The sequence below is a fragment of the Equus asinus genome, chromosome 6, assembly GCF_041296235.1.
Source record: "Equus asinus isolate D_3611 breed Donkey chromosome 6, EquAss-T2T_v2, whole genome shotgun sequence".
Classification (NCBI taxonomy): Eukaryota; Metazoa; Chordata; class Mammalia; order Perissodactyla; family Equidae; genus Equus; species Equus asinus.
In genome coordinates this window covers 44,863,932-44,891,895 of record NC_091795.1, presented here as the reverse complement: position 1 = coordinate 44,891,895, position 27,964 = coordinate 44,863,932, and the positions used below count along the sequence as shown (strand labels likewise).

At 36.5% G+C, this 27,964-nt stretch overlaps 1 protein-coding gene across 5 annotated transcripts in view; it reads left to right on the top strand.

Moving 5' to 3' along the window:
* The window catches only part of APLF (aprataxin and PNKP like factor), a 91,246-nt gene extending 64,975 nt beyond the window's left edge, over positions 1-26,271 (top strand). For all 5 annotated transcript variants that reach the window (XM_014836747.3, XM_044772603.2, XM_070512018.1 and 2 more), the window contains 3 exons: positions 5,292-5,417; positions 21,114-21,160; positions 25,750-26,271. In XM_014836747.3, coding sequence (XP_014692233.2) covers positions 5,292-5,417; positions 21,114-21,160; positions 25,750-25,952 — 376 coding nt within the window. In that variant the 3' untranslated portion in view covers positions 25,953-26,271. The remainder of the gene's footprint in view (positions 1-5,291; positions 5,418-21,113; positions 21,161-25,749) is intronic.
* The last annotated feature ends 1,693 nt before the right edge of the window (positions 26,272-27,964 follow it).

Sequence of the window (27,964 nt, the reverse complement as noted above, 5' to 3'; positions counted from 1 at the left end):
CCAAGATCAGGGGTCGGCAGGTTTGGTTTCTCCTGAACCCTCTCTCCTTGGCTTGCAGAAGCCCTCATTCTCATTGTGTCCTCATGTGGCCTTTTCTCTGTACGTGCACATCCTTGGTGTTTCTTCCTCATTTTACCAGGAAACCAGTCATACTGGATTAAGGCCCCGTCCTATGACCTTATTTAATCTAAGTATCTCTTTAAAGACCCTGTCTCCAAAGACAGTCACATTAGGGGTTAGGGCTGCAACATACGAATTTGGAGGAGGATGCAATTCAGTCCACAACAGTATTCAACACTGGCGTTTGTCTTTGTTAAAGGTGTTTGAATGCTTTATCAAGGTCACAATGAATTCATTCATATTTGATGATGATACACGTTAGTTTTAATCAGTCATAGCTTATGAATAGTTATTTCATTTTTTACTAATTTTGGTATGTATAATTAATACCTAAGAAATATTTACCACTGAATCTTGAAAACAAAATGCTTATATTTGTAACAAAGAGGAGAAAATAACGTATCTTGAGTTCTTGTTATATATGTACACCGTAACAATCACTTAAATGTATCTCTTCTCCAGCCTCACTGCCACTGCTTTGGTTCATGCTGTGGTCTCTCTGGGCCGAGTGAATAATCTCCTAAGTCTCCACATTTTCCCTCAAGTTCATATTCCTCATTGTTGCCTGAGTGATCTGGTTAAGAAAATAAAAACAGAGAAAAAGAGAAAGAGAGAGAAAAAACATCTGACAACATCACTCTCTTGTACGGAATCGTTTGGTGATTAGTGTCCGGGTTTCTTTGCGTAGTCCAGACGGCCCTGAGCTCCCGTTAATTCTCTGCTCCTGCCATGCTGTCTATGTCCTTTGGACCTGCTGTTCCCTCTTTCTCACTCCTGTCTTGCTTAAAGACCCTGCTCACGTTCAGCTCCTTTCTGAGTCCTTTTCTGACATGCCCCTTCTTTCCCAAATTGCTCATCCTACTTGCAACTTTTTCCTCATACAGTTTCTGATATTTGATATTAGATCTAATATTTAAAATCTAATCATTGATTTCTAATTATTTATTTACGTGTTCTGTCTCTCAATAGAAAATTCTTCGTCAAGGGGAGTCTTGTTCAATCCCTTGATGTCGTGCTGTTGACTCCCAAATCTGTATCTTCAGCACAGATTTCTGCACTGAATTTTAGATCCAGATGTTTATCCACCACTGTATCCACAGGTGCTTCAAATTCAACATCACTAAAGCGATGGCATCTTATTTCAATCCTTTGTGAAACAAACTTACAGCAAAGTAGCATTTAACTTTGTTTGCAGGAACTGTTACTTCCAAAAACTTCTTTTCGAAAATTTTACTCTTTTGAGGTCATATAGTTTTTCTGTGTATTAGCGTGTATAGTTCCATTAGTAAACTAATTTTAAAAACTGGGCAGAAGTTGCAATGTCTTTCTCTTACTAGCATGCAAAGAATTTATACTTTAATTCAAACTTGTAGTTTTTATCTATATAAGGTTATATAAATTATCTAAGAGTTAATAGTATATAAAATAAAGTTTTCACCTCTGGTAAAGGTGGAGTATCTTGTTGAAGACCAAACTTCACAGTGAGAACTACTAGGCAAGCTGAACACTCAGGTTTGAAAACACCCGAGGCAGCCAGGACTTTGAGGCTTTTCCCCTTGTGACATTTGCCAATTTTTTAGTGTTTCAGGCTGAGGGCTAAGAGGCCAAGCAGAGTTTTGGGCAGTCTCATGGGGCTTAGGCAACAAACGTGGAGTTCAGTATTTGCCAAGCCGGAGGGTCCCCATATGGAAGCATAGACAATCAGAAGGGAAAATATAAGCATAAATATAAGTGAATATTGACTATATAAAGTAGTAATAATTTCTGTGTTGTATAAAATATATGTGAAATTAAAATATATGAAAATAGCATAAAAGTGGTTGGGGATTAAAGCAGGTAAAATTTAACTACTCTAGATACGTTATATAAGGGGAATTATACAGGATTTGTTGTTTTGTGACTGGTTTATTTCACTTAGCGTAATGTCCTAAAGATTCACTCATGTTTTAGCATGTGTCCGAATTTCCTTTCTTTTTAAGGCTGAATAATATTCCATTGTGTGTATATACTACGTTTTGTTTATCCACTCATCTGTCAGTGGACACTTGGGTTGCTTCCATCTCTTGGCTGTTGTGAATAATGCTATGAACATGGATGTGCAAATAACTGAGATCTTGCTTTCAATTCTTTTGGATATATATATAGAAGTAGAATTGCTGGATCATATGGTAATTCTATTTTTAATTTTTTGAGCAACTACCATACTGTTTTCCATAGCAGCTGTACCATTTTACGTTCCTGCCAACATGTCCAAGGTTCCAGTTTCTCCACATCCTCACCAACACTTGTTATTTTCTGGGTTTTCTTGGTGGTAGCCATCCTAATGGGTGTGAGGTATAATATATCATTGTGTTTTTGATTTGCATTTCCCTAATGATTTGTGATGTCGAGCTTCTTTTCATATGATTGTTGGCCATTTGTATATCTTCTTTGGAGAAATGTCTATTCAAGTCCTTTGCCCATTCTTGAATCAGGTTATTTGTTGTTGTTTTTTCTTTTTTTTGAGAAAGGTTATCCCTGAGCTAAGATCTGCCACCAATCCTCCTGTTTTTGCTGAGGAAGACTGGCCCTGAGCTAATATCCATGCCCATCTCCCTCTGCTTTATATGTGGGATGCCTGCCAGAGCATGGCTTGACAAGTGGTGCATACGTCTGCACCCAGGATGCGAACTGGTGAACCCCGGGCCGCTGAAGCAGAACGTGCCAACTTAGCAGCTGTGCCACTAGGCAGGCCCCCGGTTATTTGCTTTTTGGTCATTGAGTTGGAGGAGTTTTTTATATATTCTAGATATTAACCTCTTATTAGATACATGACTTGCAAATATTTTTCCCCTTCTGTAGGTTTCCTTTTCACTGTTAATTGTATCTTTAGATGCACAGGTATTTTTTAATTCTTATGTAGTCCAATTTGTCTATTTTTATTTTTATTGCCTTTGCATTTGGAAAGAAATCTTTGCCAAATCCAATGTCATGAAGCTTTCCTCCTGTTTTCTTCTAAGAGTTTTAAAATTTTGGTCTTACATTTAGGTCTTTAATCCATTTGAATTAATTTTATATATAGTGTAAGGGAAATGTCCAATTTCATTCTTTTGCATGTGAATGTCCAGTTTTCCCAGCACCATTTGTTGAAAAAACTGTCCTTTTACCCATTGAATGGTCTTGGCACCGTTGCTGAAAATCATTTGACCATACATGTGAGAAGTTATTTCTAGGCTCTCTATTCTCTTCCATTTGTCTATACACCTGTCTTTATGCCAGTACCACACTGTTTTGATAACTGTAGTTTTGTAATAAGTTCTGAAGTCAGGAAATGTGAGACCTCCAAATTCGTTCTTTTTTAAGACTATTTTGGCTATTCGGGGTCACTTGAGATTCCATATGAATTTTAGGATGGATTTTTCTATTTCTGCAAAAAACGCCATTGGGATTTTGATAGAGATTGCATTAAATCTGTAGACTGCTTTGGGCAGTATTGACATCTTAACAATATTAAGTCTTCCATTCCATTCCATGGGATTTATTTCCATTTATTTGTGTCTTCTTTAATAGAAATTAAACCATCGTATAAGTCTTTCACCTCTTTGATTAAGTTTAATCCTAAATATTTTATTTTTTAATGTTATTATATATGGAATTTTTTTCTTAGTTTCCTTTTGGGATTGTTCATTATGAGTATGTAGAAACACAACCAGTTTTTCCATGTTAATTTTGTATACAACTTTGCTGAGTTAGTTTATTACTTCTCACAGTTTTTTTGTGTGTAGAATCTTTAGGGTTTTCTACATCTGTAGAAAAATGCATATACATGTACACCAAAAGTAGAATGTTCATGGCACTATTACTTATAAAAGCCAATAACTGGAATGAACCCGAAAATCTATAAATAGTAGAATGGACAAATAAATAGTAGCAGCTTCATACAATGAAATGTTACATTGTAATGAAAATATACTACTGCTATGTGAAACAACATAGAGTAATTGTGCAAACATAAAAAGTAATTCTCAAAGAAGTACATACTATATATTTTCACTTCAATTCAAGAAAGGGCAAAACTATTATGTTGTTTTATAACATGGCTTCTCAAAGTGTGGTCCAGAGAGAAACCTCTGAGTGTTCCAGTCCCAAGATGCTTTAGGAAATCTGTTAGGTCAAAACCATTTTCATATGTTTTTTTGTGTGTGTGTACCTTTTTCACTCTCATTTGCTCAGTCACAAGTGTACAGTAGAGACATTAAAGAAATTTCCAAAGTATAAAACAACGTCTCCACAAATGTTTTTCGAAGATAGAGTTATGTTAAGACGTCGTTTATGATAATATGGGAAGGGTTTATTGTTATTTTTAAATAAATACATTTTTTAAATTTCTCATTTTTAATTTCTAACAGGTTAAAAAACCCACATGGGGGCCAGCCCATTGGTGCAACGGTTAATTTGCACGCTTTGCTTCAGGGGCCCGGGGTTCGCCAGTTCGGGTCCTGGGTGCAGACCTATGTACCGCTTGTCAAGCCATGCTGTGGCAGGCATCCCACATATAAAGTAGAGGAAGATGGGCACAGATGTTGGCTCAGGGCCAGTCTTCCTCAGCAAAAAGAGGAGGATTGGCAGCAGATGTTAGCTGAGGGCTAATCTTCCTCAAAAAAAACCCCAAAACACGCAAATAAACAAAAGGTCTTTGGAGTTTTACTAATTTTTCTTGAGACCGAAAAGTTTGAGAAACATTGTTTTAGGTGACATTAAACCCATTAGTAAAATGAGTTTAATGATTGGAGGGGGACCTTCTGCGAATTCTAGAATCTCAGTAATGTTCTGTTTCTTATCTTAGGGGAGGGTGCATAGGTGTGTTGACTTTATTAAAAGTCTTTAAAAGCTGTGTATACTTATAATATATATATATCCAATATAAAATACTGTTTTCAAATTGTCCATTTACATTCATGACATACCATATGTCACCAAAACTTTATTTTGTTACCATGAGAGTTCTGTACTGACTACATGTCATGAGCTTTGTTTTTAACAATGTAGAATATTGGTTCACTTTCCTGAGTAATCAGATGTGTATTGCTTAGTTTCCTGCCATATCCTATTAATTATTTTTTCTAGTATATCTAGAAATCTATTATACCCTATTAATTATTTTTTCTAAAGTATGTTTGTCACCCTCATAGGAAGAATCCTGTCCATTTTCAACACTTCAGTCACCCTGGTGATAGTGATTATGGAGGTGTACAAGTCATGTGTCAAGATGAGGCAGATGACCGGCCTGAATGTCCCTATGGAGCATCTTGCTATAGGTATGTGAACCTGAAATGTTTGGTTGTACTCCTTTTCTCCTTAATCTCTGTTATTTATTCAGGAGAAATTGCAGGCAGCTTCTCATCTCAAGCCTTTAACTTTTAGTTTTTAAACTTCCACAGTTAATAGGTTTTCATTTTGTTAATAGGTAGGATTATAATGTTTCTTTTAGATAATTCTAAATTTTTGAAAATTGTTCCTCATTTCTAACTTTCTGAAATGTAGATCAGATAAGTTAAAGGCTGTCAGTGCTACCCCATCATACACGCTATCCAGACTCCTTAATGTCTAATCAGTTCAGGATGTTTTCTCTGCCTCCCTCAACTCCTACCACTCCACCATTATTGCCAACACATGAAACTCAGTCCTAAAAGAAAAGTAAGAGTACCCCTCCTCTCTCCTTCCATAGCATCTTATACCCGTCTGTATCATGCAGAGTAGAATTTATCTCATGGGATTGTGTTTGCTTCTTACTGGAATGGCTTCTCTTTCAGACAGTAAATTTCTTGAGAGCAAGGACTCTTTTATCCGTCTATCTGCAACTTTGTTTAATGAATGAATGAACTTGAAATAAAGCAAACTACCAAAGAAAGAAGTAGTGATTCCAAGCTTAGAGAGCTTTAATTCCAGACAGCCATCTTTCTTAGATAATTTTAGAATATAAGTTACTGCACCTACAGGCCTATTTGAAGTTGTTGCTGTTTCTATGATTGTGATTTTCAATAAGAAGGCAGAATGAGCTTCTGAGGCTGGAAAGAAGAGTCAAAAAGCTTGTGCCTTATCATTTGAAAAATAGGTGTTCCATTACAGCATAACATCCTACAGATAATAAGAAGAGGATATTGTCATCAATTATGTCAATAAACTTAAATTTAGGAGAAATGAACAATTCCTAGAAAATACAACTTTTAGAAAAGATACAAGAAGAAAAAGAAAATGGAATAATCCTATAACATTAGAGAAATTGAATACATAATTAAAAGCCTTCTGGGCCGGCCCCGTGGCCAAGTGGTTGGGTTCACGTGCTCCGCTTCGGCGGCCCAGGGTTTCGCTGGTTCGGATCCTGGGTGCGGACCTGGCACTGCTCGTTAGGCCATGTTGAGGCAGCGTCCCACATACCACAACTATAAGGACCCACAACTAAAATATACAACTATGTACTTGGGGGATTTGAGGAGAAAAAAAAAGAAGAAGATTGGCAGCAGTTGTTAGCTCAGGTGCCAATCCTAAAAAAAAAAAAGCTTTCAACTAAAGAAATTCCAAGTCTATTTGGCTTTAATGGCTAATTCTGCTACATATTTAAAGAAGAAATACTCAATTTTTATACAAGATATCCTTAAAAAAAGTAAAAGAAGGTGTATTTCTCAACTCATTTAATGAGACCAGTATAACCTTGAAACTAAAACCCAGGAAGAATAATACGAGAATGAAAAATTACAAAATTACTTTTGAACTTAATGTAAATATCTTAAAAATATATTTAAAAAAATAAGAAGGTTAGTTAAATGAATTAAGTAGGAGTTCTGCTTCCGGTAATGACAGAGGAAATTGTATCAGACTAAACCTCCCCCAGGTAGCAATTATACTCTGTTAAAAATATAAAAATCAATAATCTTAAGGCAGAGGATAGCCACCAAAAGGAGTCCCTTTCGAAAAAAAGCTCCAGGTTTCGTTGGTTAGTGTTTGTGTGATTATCATTTTTCATCCTTTTACTTTCAATTTATGTTTATAAATTGTCCTTATACTTAAACCTTATATTTAAACGATGTCTCTTACACATAGCATATAATTGGTTCATTGGTTTTATTTTTAATCCGGTCTGATAGCCTCTGCCTTTTAGGTGGAATGCTTAGTCTGATTACATTTAATGCAATTACTGCTATATTGGAGTTTGATTTTGCCATTTTGCTGTTTGTTTTTCTATTTGCCCCACATATTCTTTGTTCCTTTCTTCTTTTCCTGACTTCTTTTGGATTAATCAAGTGTTTTTCATTCCATTTTTTCTTCTCCATTAACTTTTTACTTATATATTCTTTTTTTCATTAGTTATGTTAGATTTTAATAGACATCACCAACTTATTACAGTTTACCTTACAGCTGGTACTTTCACCATTTCTCAAACAGTGCAACAATCTTACATTGGTTTAAGTCCATTTATTTCTTCTTCTGGCTTTTTTTTTTTCTTTTTCTCTATCTTTAGCATGTATTTTTACCTCTACACATTATCTTGTAAGACTTTAGTATTATTTTCATGAGTGTAAGCATCAGCATATTTTTATATTTATGATATATTTGTCACTTTGGGCACCCTTCATTTCTTCCTAAAGTTTTATCCTTTCATCTGGGATCATTTTCTTTTAGTCTGAAGAACTTCTTTTGGTATTTCTTTAGTGAAAATCTTCTGGAAAAGAATTCTTTCAGCTTTTGTGTATCTGAAAATATCCTTATTTTGATTTTTAAAATTTTTTTGGATGGCTTTTTTCACTGGGTGTAGAATTACAGCTTGGCTAGTTTTGTTTCCTTTCATCACTTTAAAATGTCATTCCAGGGGCTGGCCTGGTGGCACAGCGGTTAAGTTCGCACATTCCACTTCACAGCCTGGGGTTCGCTGGTTCGGATCCCGGGTGTGGGCATGGCACTGCTTGGCAAGCCATGCTGTGGTAGGCACCCCACATATAAAGTAGAGGAAGATGGGCATGGATGTTAGCTCAGGGCCAGTCTTTCTCAGCAAAAAGAGGAGGATTGGCAGCAGATGTTAGCTGAGGGCTAATCTTCCTCAAAAAAAAAAAAGAAGAAAAAAGTCATTCCATTGACTCTTGCATCCATAATTTCTGTTGAAGGTCAGTTTTTTGTCTTATTGTTGCTTTGAAATTAATGTGCCTTTTCTCTGGCCACTTTTAAGATTTTTATTGTTGGTTTTCCTTTCAGCAGTTTAATTGACATGTGTCTAGATATGATTTTCCTTGTAATCATCCTGTTTGGGGGTCACTGAGCTTTGTTGCAGGTTGATATCTTTGTTAATTTGAGGCGATTCCTGAGCTATTATCTCTTCAGATATTGCTTCTGCCCCATTCTGTCTCTTCTCTCCTTCTTCCACTCCAATTAAACGTATATTAAATCTTTTGATCATGTTCCACATGTCTCTTATACATTGTTTTGTTCTTTCCATTCCTGTTTTCCTCTGTGCTTCAGATTGGATATTTGCTTTTGATTGTTTTGGAGTTTACTAATCCTCTTGCGTGGCTCGTCTGCTGATAAACCCATCCAGAGAGTTGATAATCTCAGATACATTTTTCAGTTCTAGAATATCCCCATGATTTTTTTATATAGATTCTAAATTTCCATCTTTTAACTCATTTTCCCCATTTTTTCACTCTTCCTTCACATATTCTTTAACATATTTGTCTTAGTTATTTTAAAATTTCTATCTGCTAACCAACATTTCTGGATCGATTTCTCTTCTTGTGATTATTGATCACATTTTTCTGCCTCTTCATGTCTGGTAATTTTTTATTGCAATACTAATATTGTTTATAACAAGAATTATTGGGTTCTAGATTTTATCTTCCATCGGTGAGGATGCCCCCTCTGTTTAGCAGATAAGAGCTAGTCATCTCTGTCTAGGCAGAGATTTAGCTAGGTAATAGCTAGGTTGACATCTTAATAAAACTCAGCCTACCTTTGGTGTCCTTTTTCCATTGGCATGGTTTTTCTAGACTTTTGATTGGAAAGCTGGTCTCTGTCTTCTTAGCTTTGAGACTTCCCTTCGGAGATTTTGAGCTTAGCCCACTAGGCTACAGCCCATGCATCTTAAATTCTGGCACATTTCTTGAGGGGAGGCTAGTTATGTGTTTGTTACAGATCCCTTTCTTTGTTTCTGAACACTAGTGTTCAGTGGGAACTTTGTTTCTGAAACACTACATGAATTGGAGATTCATTCTGCCTTTTTGAAATTTCAGACCCAGATCTTAAACCTCTCACACCTCCCAGGAACTCAGCAAATATTTCTTGGGAAAAATCAGCCTTGTGTTTGGGATTCCTTTTGCTTTCGAACTGTCATGACAACCCCAGAAGATCATGAAAATCTCTACTAGTTTCTCTTTCCTCAAATAGAGTTCCTCCACTTGATCTAAATCTTAATCTCAGCTCACACCAAGAATTGGCGAAGGCCTCTACGGACCAAAACACCCAGTGATTATCAGCTCACCCAGGAAGGGCTTTTTCCTCTGTGGGGTTATCTAAAATTCTCATTGCTCCCACAGTTCTCTCATAAAAAATTATTTTTACAGTTTATCAGTTTTTTTAAAACAAGTCTTCGTCTGCCATGATGTCCTACGTTTTTCCCAGAAGCAAAATCCAAATATGCCTACACTTAAGAAGAAGAATAAAATGCAAAGCCTTGCTAAGAATAACGATGTCGAAAATTGCTGCCTCCATGTCATCAGTCTCTTTCAGAGAGGTCAGAGCAGCAAGTAGTCAAGAGAAATTAGTCCCAACACCAGTGACCCACAAGTGCTAATAGAAACTTTCATATCTATATCTAAATATATTTATATATAGAGAGAGTATATACATTTTTCATATGTTGAGCTGCTTGGTGTCCTGGTTCTACTTGGAGATAAAATCTTAAGATTTTTTTCCCCTATGATGGCTTATTCTGACTACTGTTTTATACGTGAGGGAGTGGAAACTGTGAGAGGGTAATATTGCAAAGCTAGTAAGATCAACATCAAGTCTCCTCCGTCCTCCAGTGTTTGTCTGTGGTGCGGCCCGACTCCACCATTGTTGTTCGTGGCTTTCTAAGGTATTAATAGTGAGTGTCTTTTACTCGAATGGCAAAGTCGTATTTTGGAGTTAAAAAAAAAACCCCTAAAACTCCAGACAAAGTACTTTGATTGAAGAAATCATGAATTTTTCAGATCAATGAGATAATAGATACCCTAGTTGCGGAAGTATGATATATATTTATATGCCCTTTCTTGTCACATTATCTTTGTTAGGCGAGAAATGTGATCTAGTAGATTTATTTTGTATCATTGCTAAAACTAAACTGATGTTATAATCATTTTACTCTTTAACAAAGTTGATTTGCAAAAATGTATGTATTTTTAGCCATATAATATTTAGCGCTGTTAAAAAGTGGTTAAAGAAGACAATTTAGGCGATCCAAACAAACTTGATTTAACACTTCATGAAGTGGACAGCCTCCCTTCAGAGAAGTGCAAAATGGGGTGGAAGGCAGGAAGCTTTTATGGGATAAAAAATAAAGAACAAGGAAGAGAAAAATAGAAAATCGCTGATTGGCTGGGGCCACATAGTCAGTGTTGTGTGGGGTGAGAAGGAAGAAGGAAGTAAGTATAGAGCCCAGAACTGGCTTGGCTTTTGGGATTGGCTGACTGAATACACTGTGTTTCTGGTCAAGCAGAGCGTTTACAGGGACGTGAAAGTTAGATGTAAGTTTTGGTTTGCTGACGTGACACCCGGGCAGGAGTGGCCACATCTTGGTCCCAGATATTTATTTCAACAGTACTACAAGCCTACTGTATCAGAATGATAAAATATTCTAATTTAGTTTGCCTAAAATCAAGTTTTCATGTAATTGCATGCTAGATTTTTCCTATAGCCACAGAAAAAATATTGAAGTCTCACAGATCATAACCCACAAAAATCAGCCAGAAATTATTATATTTAGAAAAGCAAAAACACATATATTCCAATAGTAGAGTTGTGGTAAGCCTGTTTTCGCTGATGGTTGACACATTTGGAAGGGGGGTGAAATTAGTGAGCTAAAACATCTTTATTTGCTATTTATCTTTAAAGGTTTGCCTTCATTAAACAGAATAAGAATTATTCTCAAGTAAAGACAATTATTCTTTGAAGTGAAATTATTCTCTTAGCCATTTCATCTCATGAGGAAAACAGAAAAACAGATATGGATCACATATTAAATACATACCATAGTGAAAATAAAGATTTCCATAGGCCATATAATGTAGGAGGTTGATGTTTAGAAAAGGATATTTAATTATTAAATTTTTTTTCTAGACCACAAGCATTATTAACATTTTCTCTGATGTTATATTTTTTAAAATCTAACAAAATTAAATCAACTTAAAAAATGATAATTTGAAAGAATCAGTTGATGTTGTCATTTTAAGTATCTTGCCCATTTAACTGATTTATTCCTTTTGTGCTGTGCACTGCAGTCTGTCAGAAGACTCGCTCAGTTAATGCATTTGATTAGCTTAAGGTACTTGTCTGAAATAGAACATTGGATACTTAACGTCCAGTATGACCTAGTGATTGCTGTGCCTGCTTCTGACTCATTCACTTCCTCTGATGCGTAATAGGATTTTATGCAGTGCGTTACTCCTGTTGTTGCTTGTGAAATGAAGCACTAAACTTAGAATACATACATATATGTATATATATACACACACACTAAAATGAGTGGAATCCGTCTTCAACAATCTTAGTGAAAAAGTAAAGTCAAGTCAAACACATATGTTACCTTGGGTTTACAAAACCTTAGGCAGGCATGTTTTATGCAAACAACAATGTTGATGCCTTGATATTTTTCAGAAGCTAATGCCCTACTTTTCTTTTTTAATTATAATACCTTCTAAGAGGGCTGACGTAAGGAAGTGTATCAGTCATCAACTCTAAATGCTCTCATTGTGATGAATCTGCACCATGATCTGTATAGTGTGAAAGAACACAAGTGTTTTGCCACAAGCATAGTTCATTTTAAAAAACATATATTTGAGGGGCTGGCCCCGTGGCCGAGTGGTTAAGTTCGCGTGCTCCGCTGCAGGCAGCCCAGTGTTTCGTTGGTTCGAATCCTGGGCGTGGACATGGCACTGCTCATCAAACCACGCTGAGGCAGCGTCCCACAGGCCACAACTAGAAGGACCCACAACGGAGAATATACAACTATGTACCGGGGGGCTTTGGGGAGAAAAAGGAAAAAAATAAAACCTTTAAAAAAAAAAAACAAAACATATATTTGATAGTAAGTAAATTTGTCATCTCTTGTTATTTGCCGATCTGGGTTTTTAGCTGTAATCTAAATTTTTTTGCTATTTCCTTTTTTATTTTTGAAAAGTGTTCCAAGTTATTATACTGTTGTCTTAATTGATCGTATATAGTCATGCATCGCTTAACAACGGGGGTACATTCTGAGAAATGCCTTGTTAGACCGTTTCATTGTTGTGCGAACGTCGTAGAGTGGACTTACACAAACCCAGATGGTGTGGCCTATTACACACCTAGGCTCTATGGTACTGATCTTATGGGACCACCGTCATATATGGGGTTCGTCATTGACTGAAACATTGTTATGCAGCACATAACTATGCAGATGTACATGTCAGACTTCAAGATACCGATTTTTATAAACTGCTTAATAAAAAATAGGAACATGTGTGTTTAGTATAAATCCATGTTATTTGAGGCAAAATAAATAGGTTTCAATGGGGAAAGTTTAGTTGCCTGGTAGTTGAGATTCCCAGAATGAATCATATGAGGCTATCAATCATTTTATTTATAGTTAAGAATAATCAAAATGGATAGCATCTTAATCCATTTTTATAGGATCAGCATAGAGGAAGTAACCTACCATTGTTTGCCATGCTTACAGTTCTTTAATCTTGTGTAAGAATATAATCTTAGAAGAAAATATCGGAGACTAAATGTTAATCACTAGCTACACAGTTTTGCTTAAGATTTGGCTATAATGTTTTTAGAACTTCATTTAGAAATAGCAGTAACAACATCAATTATATTCATGTAGCCGTAACAAAATGTGCCGGAATGTCTTCTCTGGTTTTGTTTTTCTTTCTCCCTTATTTGAATATGCATTTATTTTCATAGTAATAAATTTGTTTTTCTTTGTTATGTTTAGTGTTAATTGCACATACAGTAAACCCCCCCTTATCTGCTGGGGATATGTTCCAAGACCCCCAGTGGATGCCTGAAACCACAGATTGTACTGAACTTTGTATATACTATGTTTTTTCTTATGCATATATACATATGATAAAGTTTAATTTATAAATTAGGCACAATAAGAGCTTAACAACAACAATAATAAAATAGAACAATCATAATGTATAATGTGATAAATGTTACCATAGATCTTAGCAACTTCAGCATACTTTTCTTTCCTTATTAATTTGAGAACTTTCACCTTTTCACTTAAAAGGAAGAACCTTACGCCTTCACTTTGGCGTATCTGAATTGCCAGCATCACTACTCTTATGCTTTGGAGCCATTATTAAGTAAAATAAGGGTTACTTGAACGTTCACAAGCACTGTGATACCCCAACAATCAATCTAATAACCGAGATGGCTGGTAAGTGACTAAAGGACAGGTAGCGTATATAGTGTGGATACACTGGACAAAGGAATGATTCATGTCCCTCATGGGATGGAGTGGAAAAGCTCAAGATTTCATCACACTACTCAGAATGCTGCACACTTCAAAACTTATGAATTGTTTATTTCTGAAATTTTCCATTTAATATTTTCAGACCTCGGTTGACTGTGGGTAATTGAAACCATGGAAAGAAAAACCATGGATAAGAGGGGTCTACTGTATATATATAAGAATTTTCAGGGGCCAGCCCCATGGTCGAGTGGTTAAGTTTGTGCACTCCACTTTGGTGGCCCGGGTTTCACCGGTTCAGATCCTGGGTGCAGACATGGCACCACACATCAAGCTATATTGAGGCAGTATCCCACATGCCACAACTAGAAAGACCCACAACTGAAAATACACAACTATGTACCAGGGGGCTTTGGGGAGAAAAAGGAAAAAATAAAATCTTAAAAGAATTTTCAGAGTTTTTTTGGCAAAAAGAGTAAATTGTAATGATTTTCAATTAACAAATTGACCACTTTCTATTTTATGCTGGTTTACTTTTTCATTGTTTGATAAAGACCATATTTGTTATTTCTCCTTGGTTTTGAGACTTAGATATTTGACAACATAGGATTCATGTTTTTGCTTTAGGTTTTAAAATGTGTTGAATTTCAAAAATGCAAGATAAATTATTTTGGAATGAAAACAAAAATATAGTATCCTCATTTATTCATCAAGCAAATATTGAACATCTAAAGTACTAGTCACTATTATAGAAACTGATGTAAAACAGTACTTTAGGTTCATTTAAAATTTTGAGTGTTAAATTTTGGTATTAAGTTACCAAATCTTTGGAAGTAAGCAAAAATAAAAATTATTATTCTGTTCTCATTACTGTTGACTAGTTAATCTTTAGGTAGCTCTTTATGATGGAGCAAGAATGGGTTTTTTAATCAGCAGACTTAATTCTTACCAGGTTCTAATTATGGTTACGCCAATTTGTAGCGTAACTTTGCATGTCATTTGATTTTCCTGGGCTTCTCTTCCTCCTGAAAACGTGGGAAACACAGAGGTTGGATCATTTGTGCTCTGAGGGCCTCCAGTCACTAGTGGGGAAGTCCAGAGCAGAGAGCAATATATTCATGTTCATAAAGTCAGATCACTTATATTCCTGGCTCCTCCTCCTTGGCCTTTGCTGTCTCCTCTTCTTTTTCTCCACCTGTGATTATTGTGGAGGCACAGGGCTCGGGTCTCTGATCTCTCCCCTTCTCTTTTCTGTTTGTACTCCCTAGGTGATTGAATTCAATTTAATGGCTCCAGACTCATATGTTTAAATGCCTCCACTTGGTGGTAAAATAGGTAATTCAAACTTATCACATCTGAAACAGAACTCTTGATTTTTATCATGAAAACAACTCTTTCCCAAATGTTCTCCAGCTTTGTAGATGACTTCACCATTCATAGTGTTTAGGCCCCAGGGCAGGCAGCAGTCTTGATTCACTCCATCAGCAGTTCTTGCCATTTCTTGCCACTTCATTTCATTTCACTTCTTGCCTTTAAATATAGTAGGAACCTGACCACTTCTTACTTCCTCTACCTCTACCGTCTTAGACATAACCACCACCATCTCTTACCTGACGTTCTGCGGTAGCTTCTCCACTGATATCCGTCCTTCTTCTCTTGCCCTCTTGTAGTTCACTTTCTACACAGCAACCAGGGTAATTCCCTGAAAATAAGTCATATCTTGTTGTTTTCTTACTCAAAGTCTTCCAGTAGCTTCCCACAGAACTCTTTACCGTGGCTTATATGTTCTTCTCTGACTTCCTTTCCTACTGTTTTCCTTCTCACTCATTCCCCTGGAGCTATCCAAGTCTGTGTGTTTTTCCAAATACCCTAGCTCGTTTCCTACCTCAGGGCCTTAGTAAATTTAAAGACATTTTCTGTTTCTTCTTCCTGGAGTGTTCTTCCTTCAGATATGTATTGGTTATTCATATATCTATATTATTAAAATCAGAGATGTTTTGTAAAATGTGTATTTTAAAATATAACAGCTCACAAAAACCTGGTGTGGTTATGGGTGTATAGCTCTATGTTTAGAACCCCAAAATTTCCATTAATAATTAACAATAATGAAAACAAAAAACAGAAAGGATTTTGAAACCTGCTGAGTTACAGAAAATGCCATTTTTGAAAAAGGTTGATGTAAATTTTTTTTTTTTTTAAGATTGGCACCTACGCTAACATCTGTTGCCAATATTTTCTTTTTCCTCTTCTCCCCAAAGCCCCCTGGTACATAGTTGTATATTCTAGTTGTGAGTTGATGTAAATCTTTTATGCATGAACTCTGAGTAAGTATTTCCATTCATTATTAGGAAAAAAGTCCTGGGTGGAATTTGTCATTGTCCTTGAAAGTTATTTCAAATGCTCAAATGCCCCCAAAGAGCTGTACAGACTTGCCACTTTGCCTAAAACAAGGTTATATGAAAAAGATATTCTGCCTTGTTATGAAATAACGGATTGTTGAAAATAGGATATGCATAAGCAAATGTTAGAAAATATTCCATAAATGTGTGAAGTATGATCGAGGAAATATTTAACCATAATAACTGTATGTATTATTGAAGGCAAAATTCAGCTATGTAGTGTTAATTGGCAATTTCTTTTATTGGCACATAGAGTTTCCAGACATTGTTGGCTATCTTAAAGTAAAACTGATCTCTATTTCTATAAAAATAGCTGATACCTGTAAATGCTTAATAGCCTACAGATGTTTACACACATGACTTCCTTTGACCCTTGGACCAGCGCTGTGGGAAGTAGGTGGTGTCGTCCCTGCTTCCCAGGTGACGAAGTGGAGACTTGGTTCATAGAGCTTCCTCTGATGTGCAGCCGGGAAACAGTGTAGTTTAAATGCAGACTCAGCTCTTCTGCTCCTGGAACCTGAGCCCCTTTCACGACAGAATGCTGGTGATAGAAAGTTTAACAAGCCAGATGAGAAGAGGTCCAAGACACAGTGGCATCTGTCTCTTAAGCATACGAGGACTCTGTGTTCCTTGTTGCCCCATGTGATTGATTGACGAGCTAAGTGTCTTATGATGCTGAGCAGCCAGTATCTTAGGAGCCTGATTGCAATGGAGTCTGCTTAATGTGATTGTCAGATTTTCATTGTTTCCTGGGGAAGTAATATGAATTGTTAATGGCAGGAAATTCTAACATATTTTAGTCTTAGGTTTGTGTAAAAAGAGTCAGTGAGTGCTTTGATGATTAACTTTTTGAGTGTGAGTGCAAAGCAATTTTAGCACATTGACATTCCTTTCAACCTAATGAGGATAGGCATTCTCTGGCTTATTTCCAAAGAAAAACTGCGTGTCAAAGGATAGTCTTCTGAAAACATCAGGATCCAGAGATTAGGATTTACTAAAAAAAATTATTAATATTAACTCAAGAAAACATTATCAGTCTAGAAATTATTAGAAACTACTTTTTTGTCCTCTGATCAATGAGAATTTTAAACTGTGATCTGTATTAAACATTTTCTTGCAAGTTCTTTTGAACAATTATTTTTTAAGAAATATTAGTAAAGGTAGCAAAAACAAATGTCTTTTTTTCCTATTAAATAGAGAAATATAAAGGAGTCCATCGTTTTGGAAATTCATGTAAAAGATTAATTAAAAAATTTTTGAGGAAAAAAGGTGATTGTACTCTAGTAGATAGATTAATTTATGAAAAGTATAGTTGAATGTCCCCTTATAAAAGGTGCTGTTGTAAGTGCTTTAGAATATATTAAAAGAGGTAAGAAAAACCCCATGGCCTCCAACAGCTCATCTGACAGATGATAGAGATAATACACACACACGCACATTTGTGTTGAACATTTAAATGACAGTATAAGAAATTAAGTACCAAATGGTAGAGAAAGACAATACATTCTAGAGATGTTTTCCAGTGGTGATCAGAGGTGCCTTCCTGAAGGAGGTATGATTTGAACTTAGGCAGTTAGAAGAGTAGTCTTGGCAAAAAGACTGTGAGCAAGCGCCTATCAGTGGCAAAGAATCAAAAACTCCTCTCCTACAGTAGAGATGAAGGATTGGGCCACAAATAAAGGTTGGGACTGAGATTATGGGGGACCTTGAAGGACAGTATAATTTAAGAATTTAACATTCAGAATATTTAAATTTTTTTAACATTTAAATTGCCATGTAAATAAAACATCTAAATTTGTTTTTATTTTGAGTATGTGCTTTTGCATGTGATATCTTTTCTGTTTTGGCTCATTTTCTTATAAAGTCCATTCTGAGAGTGATATTTGTCATCAACAAATAAGAATATTTGAAACTATCCAAAACAGGGAACTTTTGAACCTGTCACAGATGATATTTTTTTCTTCACTTTCAAACAAAAACTTTATTGATATTAATTAATGCTTTTGTTTTAAATTGGAAATTTGATCTCTAAGTTAAATGTGGAAAAGCACCAACTCAACTAGTTTCTTCTGGTCTATTGCAGTCTTACACTTGTCTTTTTATGAAACTAGCCAGTTCTAGGAAAGGATGGAAACTATTCTCAGAGCCTCAAACACCTTTGCCCCCTCAAAGGCGGATGAAAATCTGCACACAGAGCTGAAGATCTTTTCGTGTTCTGAGTGCAAATTTTCATGATACGTTTTTCTACTCTTGCTTTTTGGAATATCCAAGTGTAAAACTTTTCTCCTGTTCATTTCTTCTGAAAAGGCTTGCCTTTTCCTAGTTGATGTGAGATTGTGTAGATGAGCGGGCGAGAGCAGTTGTGGATTTGTTCCAAGACAGCAGAGAATGGCCACTACCTTTTGCAACTTTAAGGCTGAACCAGTCTCCCCACTCCATTTTCTGATACTGTGTCTGCACTTTGCATTTTTAAAAAGTTACTCTTGCTTTCAGTCTTTTTCTAGAACTGATGTCAGCAGTCTTTTAACTGGCGTTTGGTGCATAAAGTCTACTTGAGTCTCTGTTAACTCTCTTGGTTCCATTTTCTGTACCTGTTTTTAAAGCTTGACATTTACTTATTTGGGAGTTTCTAAAGCAGCTTTTGAAGGAGGCTCCAGTAGCAAACAATGAAGACCATGTTTAACTTTTCAGTAATCCTGCTCTGGTAAGGGCAAAGCAGGGAAAAATGGGACTGGTGGTGCCTGAAGAAAAAGTATCTTAAAAGGGTGGAGAAAAAGCCTTAAATTCTCAAATGCCTGTAGATAGATAGTAATAACGAGGCATCCGTGTAGAATGTTACACCTGAAGAATCTCAGTAAAGGTATATGGAACTTCAGTGTACTAATCTTGCCACTTTTCGGTCAGTTTGAAATGTTTTCAAAATAAAAAGCTACCAGTGTATTTTACCACAATAAAAAAAAGGTTTACCGAAAATAATCTCAAATGGCTAGCAGTCTTTTTCTAGATTACTGGTGAAGAAGACCTTTGGTATTAGTGTCCCTCATTTTCTGTTCTTCCTCCCCCGATGTCCCGCGTTAATGTACTTTAATAAAGACTGAAGCGAACAAGTCGGCGACCTGGGTCGGGTGTCCGGGGGGACGCTCTTCCTGCAGGTCATCGCTGCGGTTTGTTCCTGTGCAGCTCTCTTCATCACATTTGAGTTGTCCAGTTTATTTCTCTCATACAAGTTTCTTTTCCATCAAAAGGTCAAATTTGGGTTAATTACCCCAAACACACAATTTCATGTTGAACCTTCTTTCCACTTTGCAAAACTGTTGAGTTATGACCCTAATTAACGGTGTGGTTGCACTCTTGTACTGTGTTTAACAGTCATATTGTAGGAAAAGTTACCAGAAAAGAAGAGATATTAGCAATACGAAATGTCACTGACACCTGACACAGAGCCTGGCATGCAATAATTGCCCGGTGACTATTTCTTGAACCAATGATGAATGGATCAATGGCTAACATTAATTATTTACAACTTACCATGCTCTTAGACTAAGGACTTATTGTGCATTCCTCATGGATCCTCACAACAGCTTCATATGAGCTGTGCACCTCTGCACTTACCTATTGACAGTGTACCCCAGCTTTCCTGTGTCAGTCTCCTGCGAGGTCCTCATCAGGTGGATCATGATCAACTAGTTACTGCTTTGGAGTTTTGCTGCCTGGGCAATTTTGAATTGTCTGGAGAATGTTTTGTATATATAGGATACCCAAACATTTATTTAACAAATAAAATAATAGGGATCATAAGAACATATAATCAATAGTAGAGATTCACACAGTAGTTTCTCTTTGACTTTGGAATATGTCATATAAATTTCTTAATGCAAATTGACTTTCTTGTTTTCTCATAACGATTGGAGTTCTTTGGAGAGACATGACTTAAATGCTTTTGTATTGGGTTCAAGAAGAGCCTTAAAAATTTCCTTTAGACATTAAACACACACACACACACACACACACACGCACGTATCTGATATTTTGTGTTATATATTTTATATACTATTTTACTTTTTTTTTTGCTGAGGAAGTTTAGCCCTGAGCTAACATCTGTGCCAGTCTTCCCCTATTTTGTCTGTGTGTCACCACCACAGCATGGTCGACAAGTGGTATAGGTCTGTGCCCAGGATCTGAACCCACAAACCCGGGCCACTGAAGCAGAGCACACTAAACCCAACCACTAAGCCACGAGGCCAGCCTCTACTTTTTTTTTTTTTTGAGGAAGATTAGCCCTGAGCTAATATATGCCACCAATCCTCCTCTTTTTGCTTAGGAAGACTGGTCCTGTGCTAACATCTATGCCCATCTTCTTCTACTTTATATGTGGGACACCTGTCACAGCATGGCTTGACAAGCAGTACATATAGGTCCACACCCAAGATCCAAACTGGCAAACCCCGGGCCACCAAAGCGGAACATGTGAACTTAACCTCTGTGCCACCAGGCTGGCCCCCCTACATTTTTTTTTTAATATATGTGATACATGACATTGACATTTTAGAAATATAATATATTGTATTTTAGGAATGTGATATATTTTATTTGTCTCATACTGTCTTTCTCTAGAGTGTAAGTCCTGAGGGAAGAGCTTTGTCTGGTTAACCACTCTATCTTTGCATCTAGAAATATGCCTCATATGGAGTAGGCACTCAATAAATATTGTAATTCAAATGCAAATGTTTTGTACAGCATGATGACTATAGTCTACAACAACAATAGCAAAAAAATTTTTTGAATAAGAGGCTTATTAATTTTATTTGTAGGTTAGTGAGTGTTCTCGTTTAATTTAAATAGTTTTATTAATTTCTAGTGGTTGAAAAACTAGGTCTTATTTTTGCTTTCTTTTGTTTTGTTTTTTTCAGGAAGAACCCCCAGCACAAGATAGAATATAGACATGGTACACTTTCAAGTAAGTCATTTTACTTCAGAAAACTCAAAATGAAACCTTCAAATGATTCTCCTGTTAAACCTAGATAGAGTTTCCAGTTATTGTGAATAGTTTTTTAATCTGCTCTGTGAATTTGTTGAATTGATAATTTTAGTGATTTTTCTTAAAAAAATGATAAATTTTTTAAATAGAAGATGTTTTCTACAATCATTATCCAACAATATGTATTTATCCTTGTATTTGTTAAGATTCTTTTGTTTGCATGTACTGAAAACAAAATCTCAAACTGGCCTAAATGATAATGAGAACTTAGTGACTTCTCTAACTAAAAAGTCCAGAAGTAGGGCTGGATTTAGACAAAGTTTGTTGCTTTGGCTCATTAATAATGTCAATAATTATTAATTATTAATAGTGTCAATAATGTCACCAAGGACCCAATTTCCTTCCATAATGCTGTCTTTAGAGAGGTGATTATTATCCTAAGACTGGCTCCTCCCCACTAAGGGACTGTATGCGTCCTTATTCAGCTGGGACGATACGCACCTGTGTTTACATCTAAGGAGAGAGAGACACACACACATACAACTTTGGATCTCACTATTCCTAGGAAAAATCATGAAATTCACTTTTTTTACTATCTTAGATCCCATTCTTACTCTTGAACCAATAACTATACCACTGATTTGTACCCCTGGAACCAGGGTAGAGTGACCTTCTTCAGAACCACAGGGGTCCCCAATAGAAACTTAAGTTAGGGGAACAGGAGAAGGGAGATTGACACCAGAGAAGCAACTATCAAATGTCCATGGGTCTTGTTTACATCAGTCTGTTGTACCTTCTGTTTCCAAACTCTAATATTTTTTCCCTTTAACAAATTCTGCCTTCTTTGTATCATTTATGTAAGGCAGGGACCAATTCCTACGTTAGGTACTAGTCATACTTATTTCAGAACCCTGCTTCCTGAGATTGTACCCATGATTCAGGAAATCGTGTAATAATTTAGATCAACAAGTACACTGATTCAGAGCATTTCCCAAGTAAATAAAGTCTTGTTATCTTTATGACCCAGTTACACTGAAAGACAGAAACTGTTTCTCTAAAAACACCTTCGGCAATTGAACAAAAAAAGGTAAACTCCCATCTAGATGGCATTTGTATTGTGGAGTATTAAAATCACTAATTGAATTTGCTGTAAGAGGGTCCATTAATTAATTGATTCCACAAAGATAATCTCATGTCAGCATTTAAAACCCTCTTAAGAAGTGTCAACATGGCACCTCTTACAGAGGACGTAGAGCTGAATTCTGGAGCTGACTCCCCCCCGGTCGTGACTTTGGCTCCTCGCGTGCTTTCGCTTACAGCCCAGTTACAGTGCCTGTCCATGTGAAACAAAGTGGATGAAATTTGACTACCAGCCACAGCCAGTTCTGTTATGGATGGTTTTGTTAGATTCGTAACCTCCTATTAAAAGAACATGAATGTGTAAATTTAAACATCGAATGTAAATGGTAATTTTATAGGTGTAAACAATTTTTTGAGGAAACAAATGGGATTTTTCTGATTACTCTGGCCTTATTGTTTCAACAAATGAGCCTGCCCAATAAGTTGCTAAAGATTTCCAGGGTTCACTGAGGCTTAAAGCCCCTTGATTTGCAAATGGTTTGTTTGTTCATCCATTCATATATATTCAACAAATATATATATTAAGTGCCTTCTACATGTAGGAGCTGAGGATACAATAGAGAGAATGCTCTGTATTTGTAGAATTTTACAAAGGTGGACAGTACACGTGTAAACAATTATGTGAGGTCACGTGGTGATAACTGCTAAGAAGAAAAATAAAGCTGTGTAAGAGGACAGAATGGCAAGGGTGTGTATGTGGGGAAGAGGTACCATTTCAGATAGGATAGTAAAAGAAGGACTCTGATAATTTGATATTAGAACAAAGGCCTTAAGAAGAGAGCAAGCCAGGTTATTATCCAAGGGAACAGTATGCGAGGCAATGGGAATAGTGACTTCAGCATCCCTGGAGATCAACCTGCCTGGACTGTTCAAGGAGCAGTGAAGAGAAGGTGGAATTGAGACAAAGAGAGTAAGCAGAGAATGACAGATGAAATCAGAAAAGTTAGCAATGGGCCAGTTGTATAGGGTCTTGAAGGCCAAGACCTACGAGTATGGACTTCAGATCTTATTCAGAGTGAGATAGAAAGATATTGGAAGGTTTTCTGGCTTCTTTGTGGAGAATAGACTAGAGGGGAAGCAGGGAAACCAGTTATGAGGGTATTGGAATAGGCCAGGGAGAAGACGATAGTATTTGGACCAGGGTATTAGAGTGCTGTGGTGAGAAGTGGTGGATGTATTTTGAGTAGAGCCACTAGGATCTCTTGACCTATTGGATATTGGATTTTCAGTGGGGGACATCCAAAGATGACTCCAGGTTTCTTGCCAAAACAATTGAAGGTTGGAGGATTGGAGAAGTCATATACTCAAGACTGGTAAAAGAATGACCAGATTTGGGTGAAGCAACTCAGGAATTGTGTTCTAGAAATGTTACATTTCAGATGCCTGTTACTCACCCAAACAGAGATAATACATAGGCAGGAGATACATGAGTCTGGAATTCACTTGATGGTTCAGATATAAATTTGGGCATTTAGGATATAAGATTGAATGGAATTATCTAAAGAATGTGTTAGAGAAGAGGTCCCAGCTAAAACTTTGGGTATTCCAAAATTTAGAGGTTGGGAAGAGGAGGAAGATCCAGCAAAGGAGACCCAGAAAGAGCATCCAGTAAAGTCGGAGGGGGAGCCAGAGTTGTTTCAGCTTGATGTCTGTTTTTCTTGTAAATCTGCTAAGATAATTCTGAATCTGAAAGAAGCGTTTTATTGAGATGTCATTAGTTATATCATATGAGATACTTCCAAGAGCAAAATGGACAAGAATAGAGATATTGATGTTCTTTCTTCCTCACTCTCTTCCCCATCTGCAAACTACCCTCCAAATGTTTTTTAAATGTGTTCTGTCATAAAAGTTATATGGGGAATTGAGATTAGCTCGACATAAAACATGCCCTCAAGATGCTTACAGAGGATAAGATAGGTATACAAATAAGTATAATGCAAGATTTCCCTGAAGGAGCTGGTGTTCCTTATGCTAAGGAGGACTGTGTGAGTTATGTTGTAGACTTTTTTAGCCTTGGCTACCAAGAAACTCGGGGAGAAATTTATGCTCAATTTATAATAATTATGTTAAAAATCAAGGTTGACATATTTATGTTCTGCTTTTTATGTTCTTAGTTTCTACTTTTATTTGTATTTTTTTATTACCTCATTATTATTATTATAAGCTGTCTCAAATCCTCTCTGGGATAAGTAGTTGTATTAAGAAAAATGTAAATGTACCGGGCTGTGGGTGTTAAGAAGACAGATAAATTACTTCCTTTGTCATCATTCTCCCTTTTTCCTCATCAAATTCCTTGATTTTCATTTAAGTTGCATCTGTCTATTGTGTGTGAACATTTTAGGAAGACATTAACTAAAGCGTATACAAAAGTGCAGGCATTAATATTTTTAACCCATTCGTTTGCTGTTCATCACAGAGAACAGCAAATCTTGTATCTTAAATTTGTCCCCTGCCATTCAGAAGATTTCCGGATAGACTCTTCCTACTTGTCTCTTAAACGCTCCACATCACCCTAGACTCTCACAGTGCCTTATTTTAAACCAACTCTGTTGCTCAGCTCTGGAAAGAAAAGAAAACAAAGCAGGATGACAGAAGAAATGAATTTGGAGACAGAAGAATTGTAGCATTATAATATTATTTAGAAATCTGTAAATTCTAATGATTGTGCCATAGTAATCCTAGTCTTACTGAAACATGAACTGTAAGAATATCTTAGATCTATAAAACTAAACTTTTCCGAAGTATGTAAACTCTTCTCATTTGGTCACGACTCTGGTGTGTCAAACCAATTGTGCTAGATTTGCTATGATAACACATAATCCCCAAATTTTGGTGCTTTACAACAATAAATAGGTGTATTTTTCCTTCATATTACAACTGCATGGGGGCTGTGGCCCCATCCCAAGTGTGTTTTCATCCTGGATCCAGGCTGAAGGATCAGCCCCTGTCTGGCCCGTGCTGTTCTCCTGGCAGAGGGCAAACAGGAGTAGCAGAGCCCCAGCAAAGCTCTTCCTCGGGAGCAGCGTGCACTACCTGCAGTCACTTGTCTGTGGCCAAATCTGCTGTCAGTCGGGGTGGGGAAATAGAGAATCATATCACAAGAAGGGACAGTGAATAACTGGGACAAAAATACATTCTACCACCCCAGAGGGTAGGGTAGCATGAATATAATTATGATATTATTAAGGGGCCATTACTGTGCCCCTTACTCATGGGACATTTTAGTCTCAGGAGCCTCATGGTAGGAGAAGTTAGAATAATGAATAATAAATGGTCGTTTGAGTCCCCTTTCTGGAAATTTGTAGTGGTTAGATATGTATTAAGTAAAATTAATTCTTTTTGATGGAGTAAGACATTTTATAGTTAGACCTCTCCAGTCCAAGGTTGAGTGGGATTGATATGTTGTGTACCAAACTTCCATTTTTCAGTGAGAAGCATTTCAGGTGAAGATGATGATGTTGGGCAGCCTAACGAGTACGACCTGAATGACAGCTTTCTAGATGATGAGGAAGAAGAATATGAGCCAACAGATGAAGATTCTGACTGGGAACCAGAAAAGGAAGACCAAGAGAAGGAAGATACGGAAGAGCTTTTGAAAGAAGCAAAAAAATTTATGAAAAGAAAAAAGTAACTCTTTTCTGCAGTGATAGCATATGGCTCACATTTACTCTTCTTTATGGGAAAAAATTCAGGAACTAAGGAGGCACTTAAGCAATAACTGTTTTCCTTTTTATAGTTATGTCTTTACTATTGACTCTTTGCAAATGAAACATTGAAATGTCAACCTTCAGTGGAGTGGATGGAATTTGTTTTGTGGCTATGATTTCTCTATCCTATGTAAAAGCACCTGGAAATAGGAAGGAGACAGAGAGTCAAAGAGAAAGAATTGATATTTTTTCATGTCCTTTGTGTGTTGGTAATAAAAAATAAAAGCCATATGTTGCACAAAACTTTGGTCTTTTCTCCAAAGAGTCTGTCTCTGTGGAACACTGTGCAAGTGTAAGCAGGCAGTTCCGTCACGGGTGGGAAGGCACGTCTCTCTCATTGCTACTGAAGTAATTCTTCAAGCAGAACCAGGCTTTAAAAAGTGACAGCCATCAGAGAGTGGCTATTATTTATCTAGTACCCTAGATGTGAGTTTTGCAATTTCATTTACTACTTTCATTCTTGGAAACTTGGGGAAATTAGTACCAAATGGCTACTGAGCATGGATTCAGCTGGACTGCGGAAGGGAAAGGTTCCCCACACAGGGGATGTTATTCTGTGTCCCACAGCTGTAATTGACTGTAGGTCTGAGCTTAAAGGTAGAAAAATTCAAAGAGCTTGACGGTTTTTTTCCAAACTAAAGTCCTGCCTGATTATTTTAACTCACAACATGCTATCTTTACGTTAAGAATATAGAAATGATTTTTAAGTGTAATTTTCTCAAATGATGTTAGTTCTTTTGTCCTCAGATGAAAGTGGCAATTTGTCTGCCAGTGTTTAAGATTCTGGCCTTTTATTTCCTGAAGAAATCCCTTATTCTCCAGTTTTCTGAAGTATATCTCTGTAACTCTGTTCTTAAACTAATTTAGGCCCTGTAATGCTCTTCATTTTGGGTGACTTAGATTTTTGGAATATAGTTTAGAACCTTTAATAACAGTTGGGTCTGTGTATACAGAGCGGTAGTTATAGTATTGAAATCATAAATCACTAACCAAGTATTAAACACTAATATGTTCTATCCTAAGATAACCTAAGAATTTGTGTCTTAAAAGATACAAGACAAGACAGATTTATAATTTTCTTAGTGTTTTTAAATATATTTCCAAGTAGTCGCATATTAAATGTCCTAAACCACGGCAAGGACAAGATGAACATTTCTCTAGACTGTTACTACCTATTATTCTGACTTTGCCTCTTCTGTTATTTGGGAACTCATTTTCCCCTTCCAATATCCCTTTAGTCTTGGGGGCTTGACACACTGTGAAAAAAATCTTTGAACTTATTCTCATTCCTGTGCTGATTTATCCTTGAAGTGTTCCTTATTCCACTCGTAGATATATCCCAAAGGAATTGAAAACATATGTCCACATAAAAACTTGTACACAATGTCCATAGAAACATCATTCATAATCGTCAAAAAGAACACCTAAATGTCTATCAGCTGATGAATACAGAAACAAAATGTGGTATATCCATACAATGGAATATTTTTTAGCCATAAAAAAGAACTGAAGTATTGAAACGTGCTACCATGTGGATAAGCTTTGAAAACATGCTAAGTGAAAGAAGCCAGACACAAAAGGCCACGTATTGTATGAACTCATTTACGTGGAATATCCAAAATAGGCAAATCCATAGGGACAGAAAGTAGATTAGCAGCTGCCAGGGCATAGGGTTTCTTTCTGAAGTAATAACAGTGTTCTGAAATTAGTGGTGATGGTTGCATAATGCTCTAAAAACCCACTGAATTGTACACTTTCAAAGGGGAATTTTATGGTATATGAATTATCTTTCTTTTGTTGAGGAAGATTCGCTCTGAGCTAACATCTGTTGCCAGTCTTCCTCTTTTTTTGCTTAAGGAAGACCGTCCTTGAGCTAACATCTGTGCCAGTCTGCTTCTCTTTTGTATGTGGGTTGCTGCCACAGCATGGCCACTGA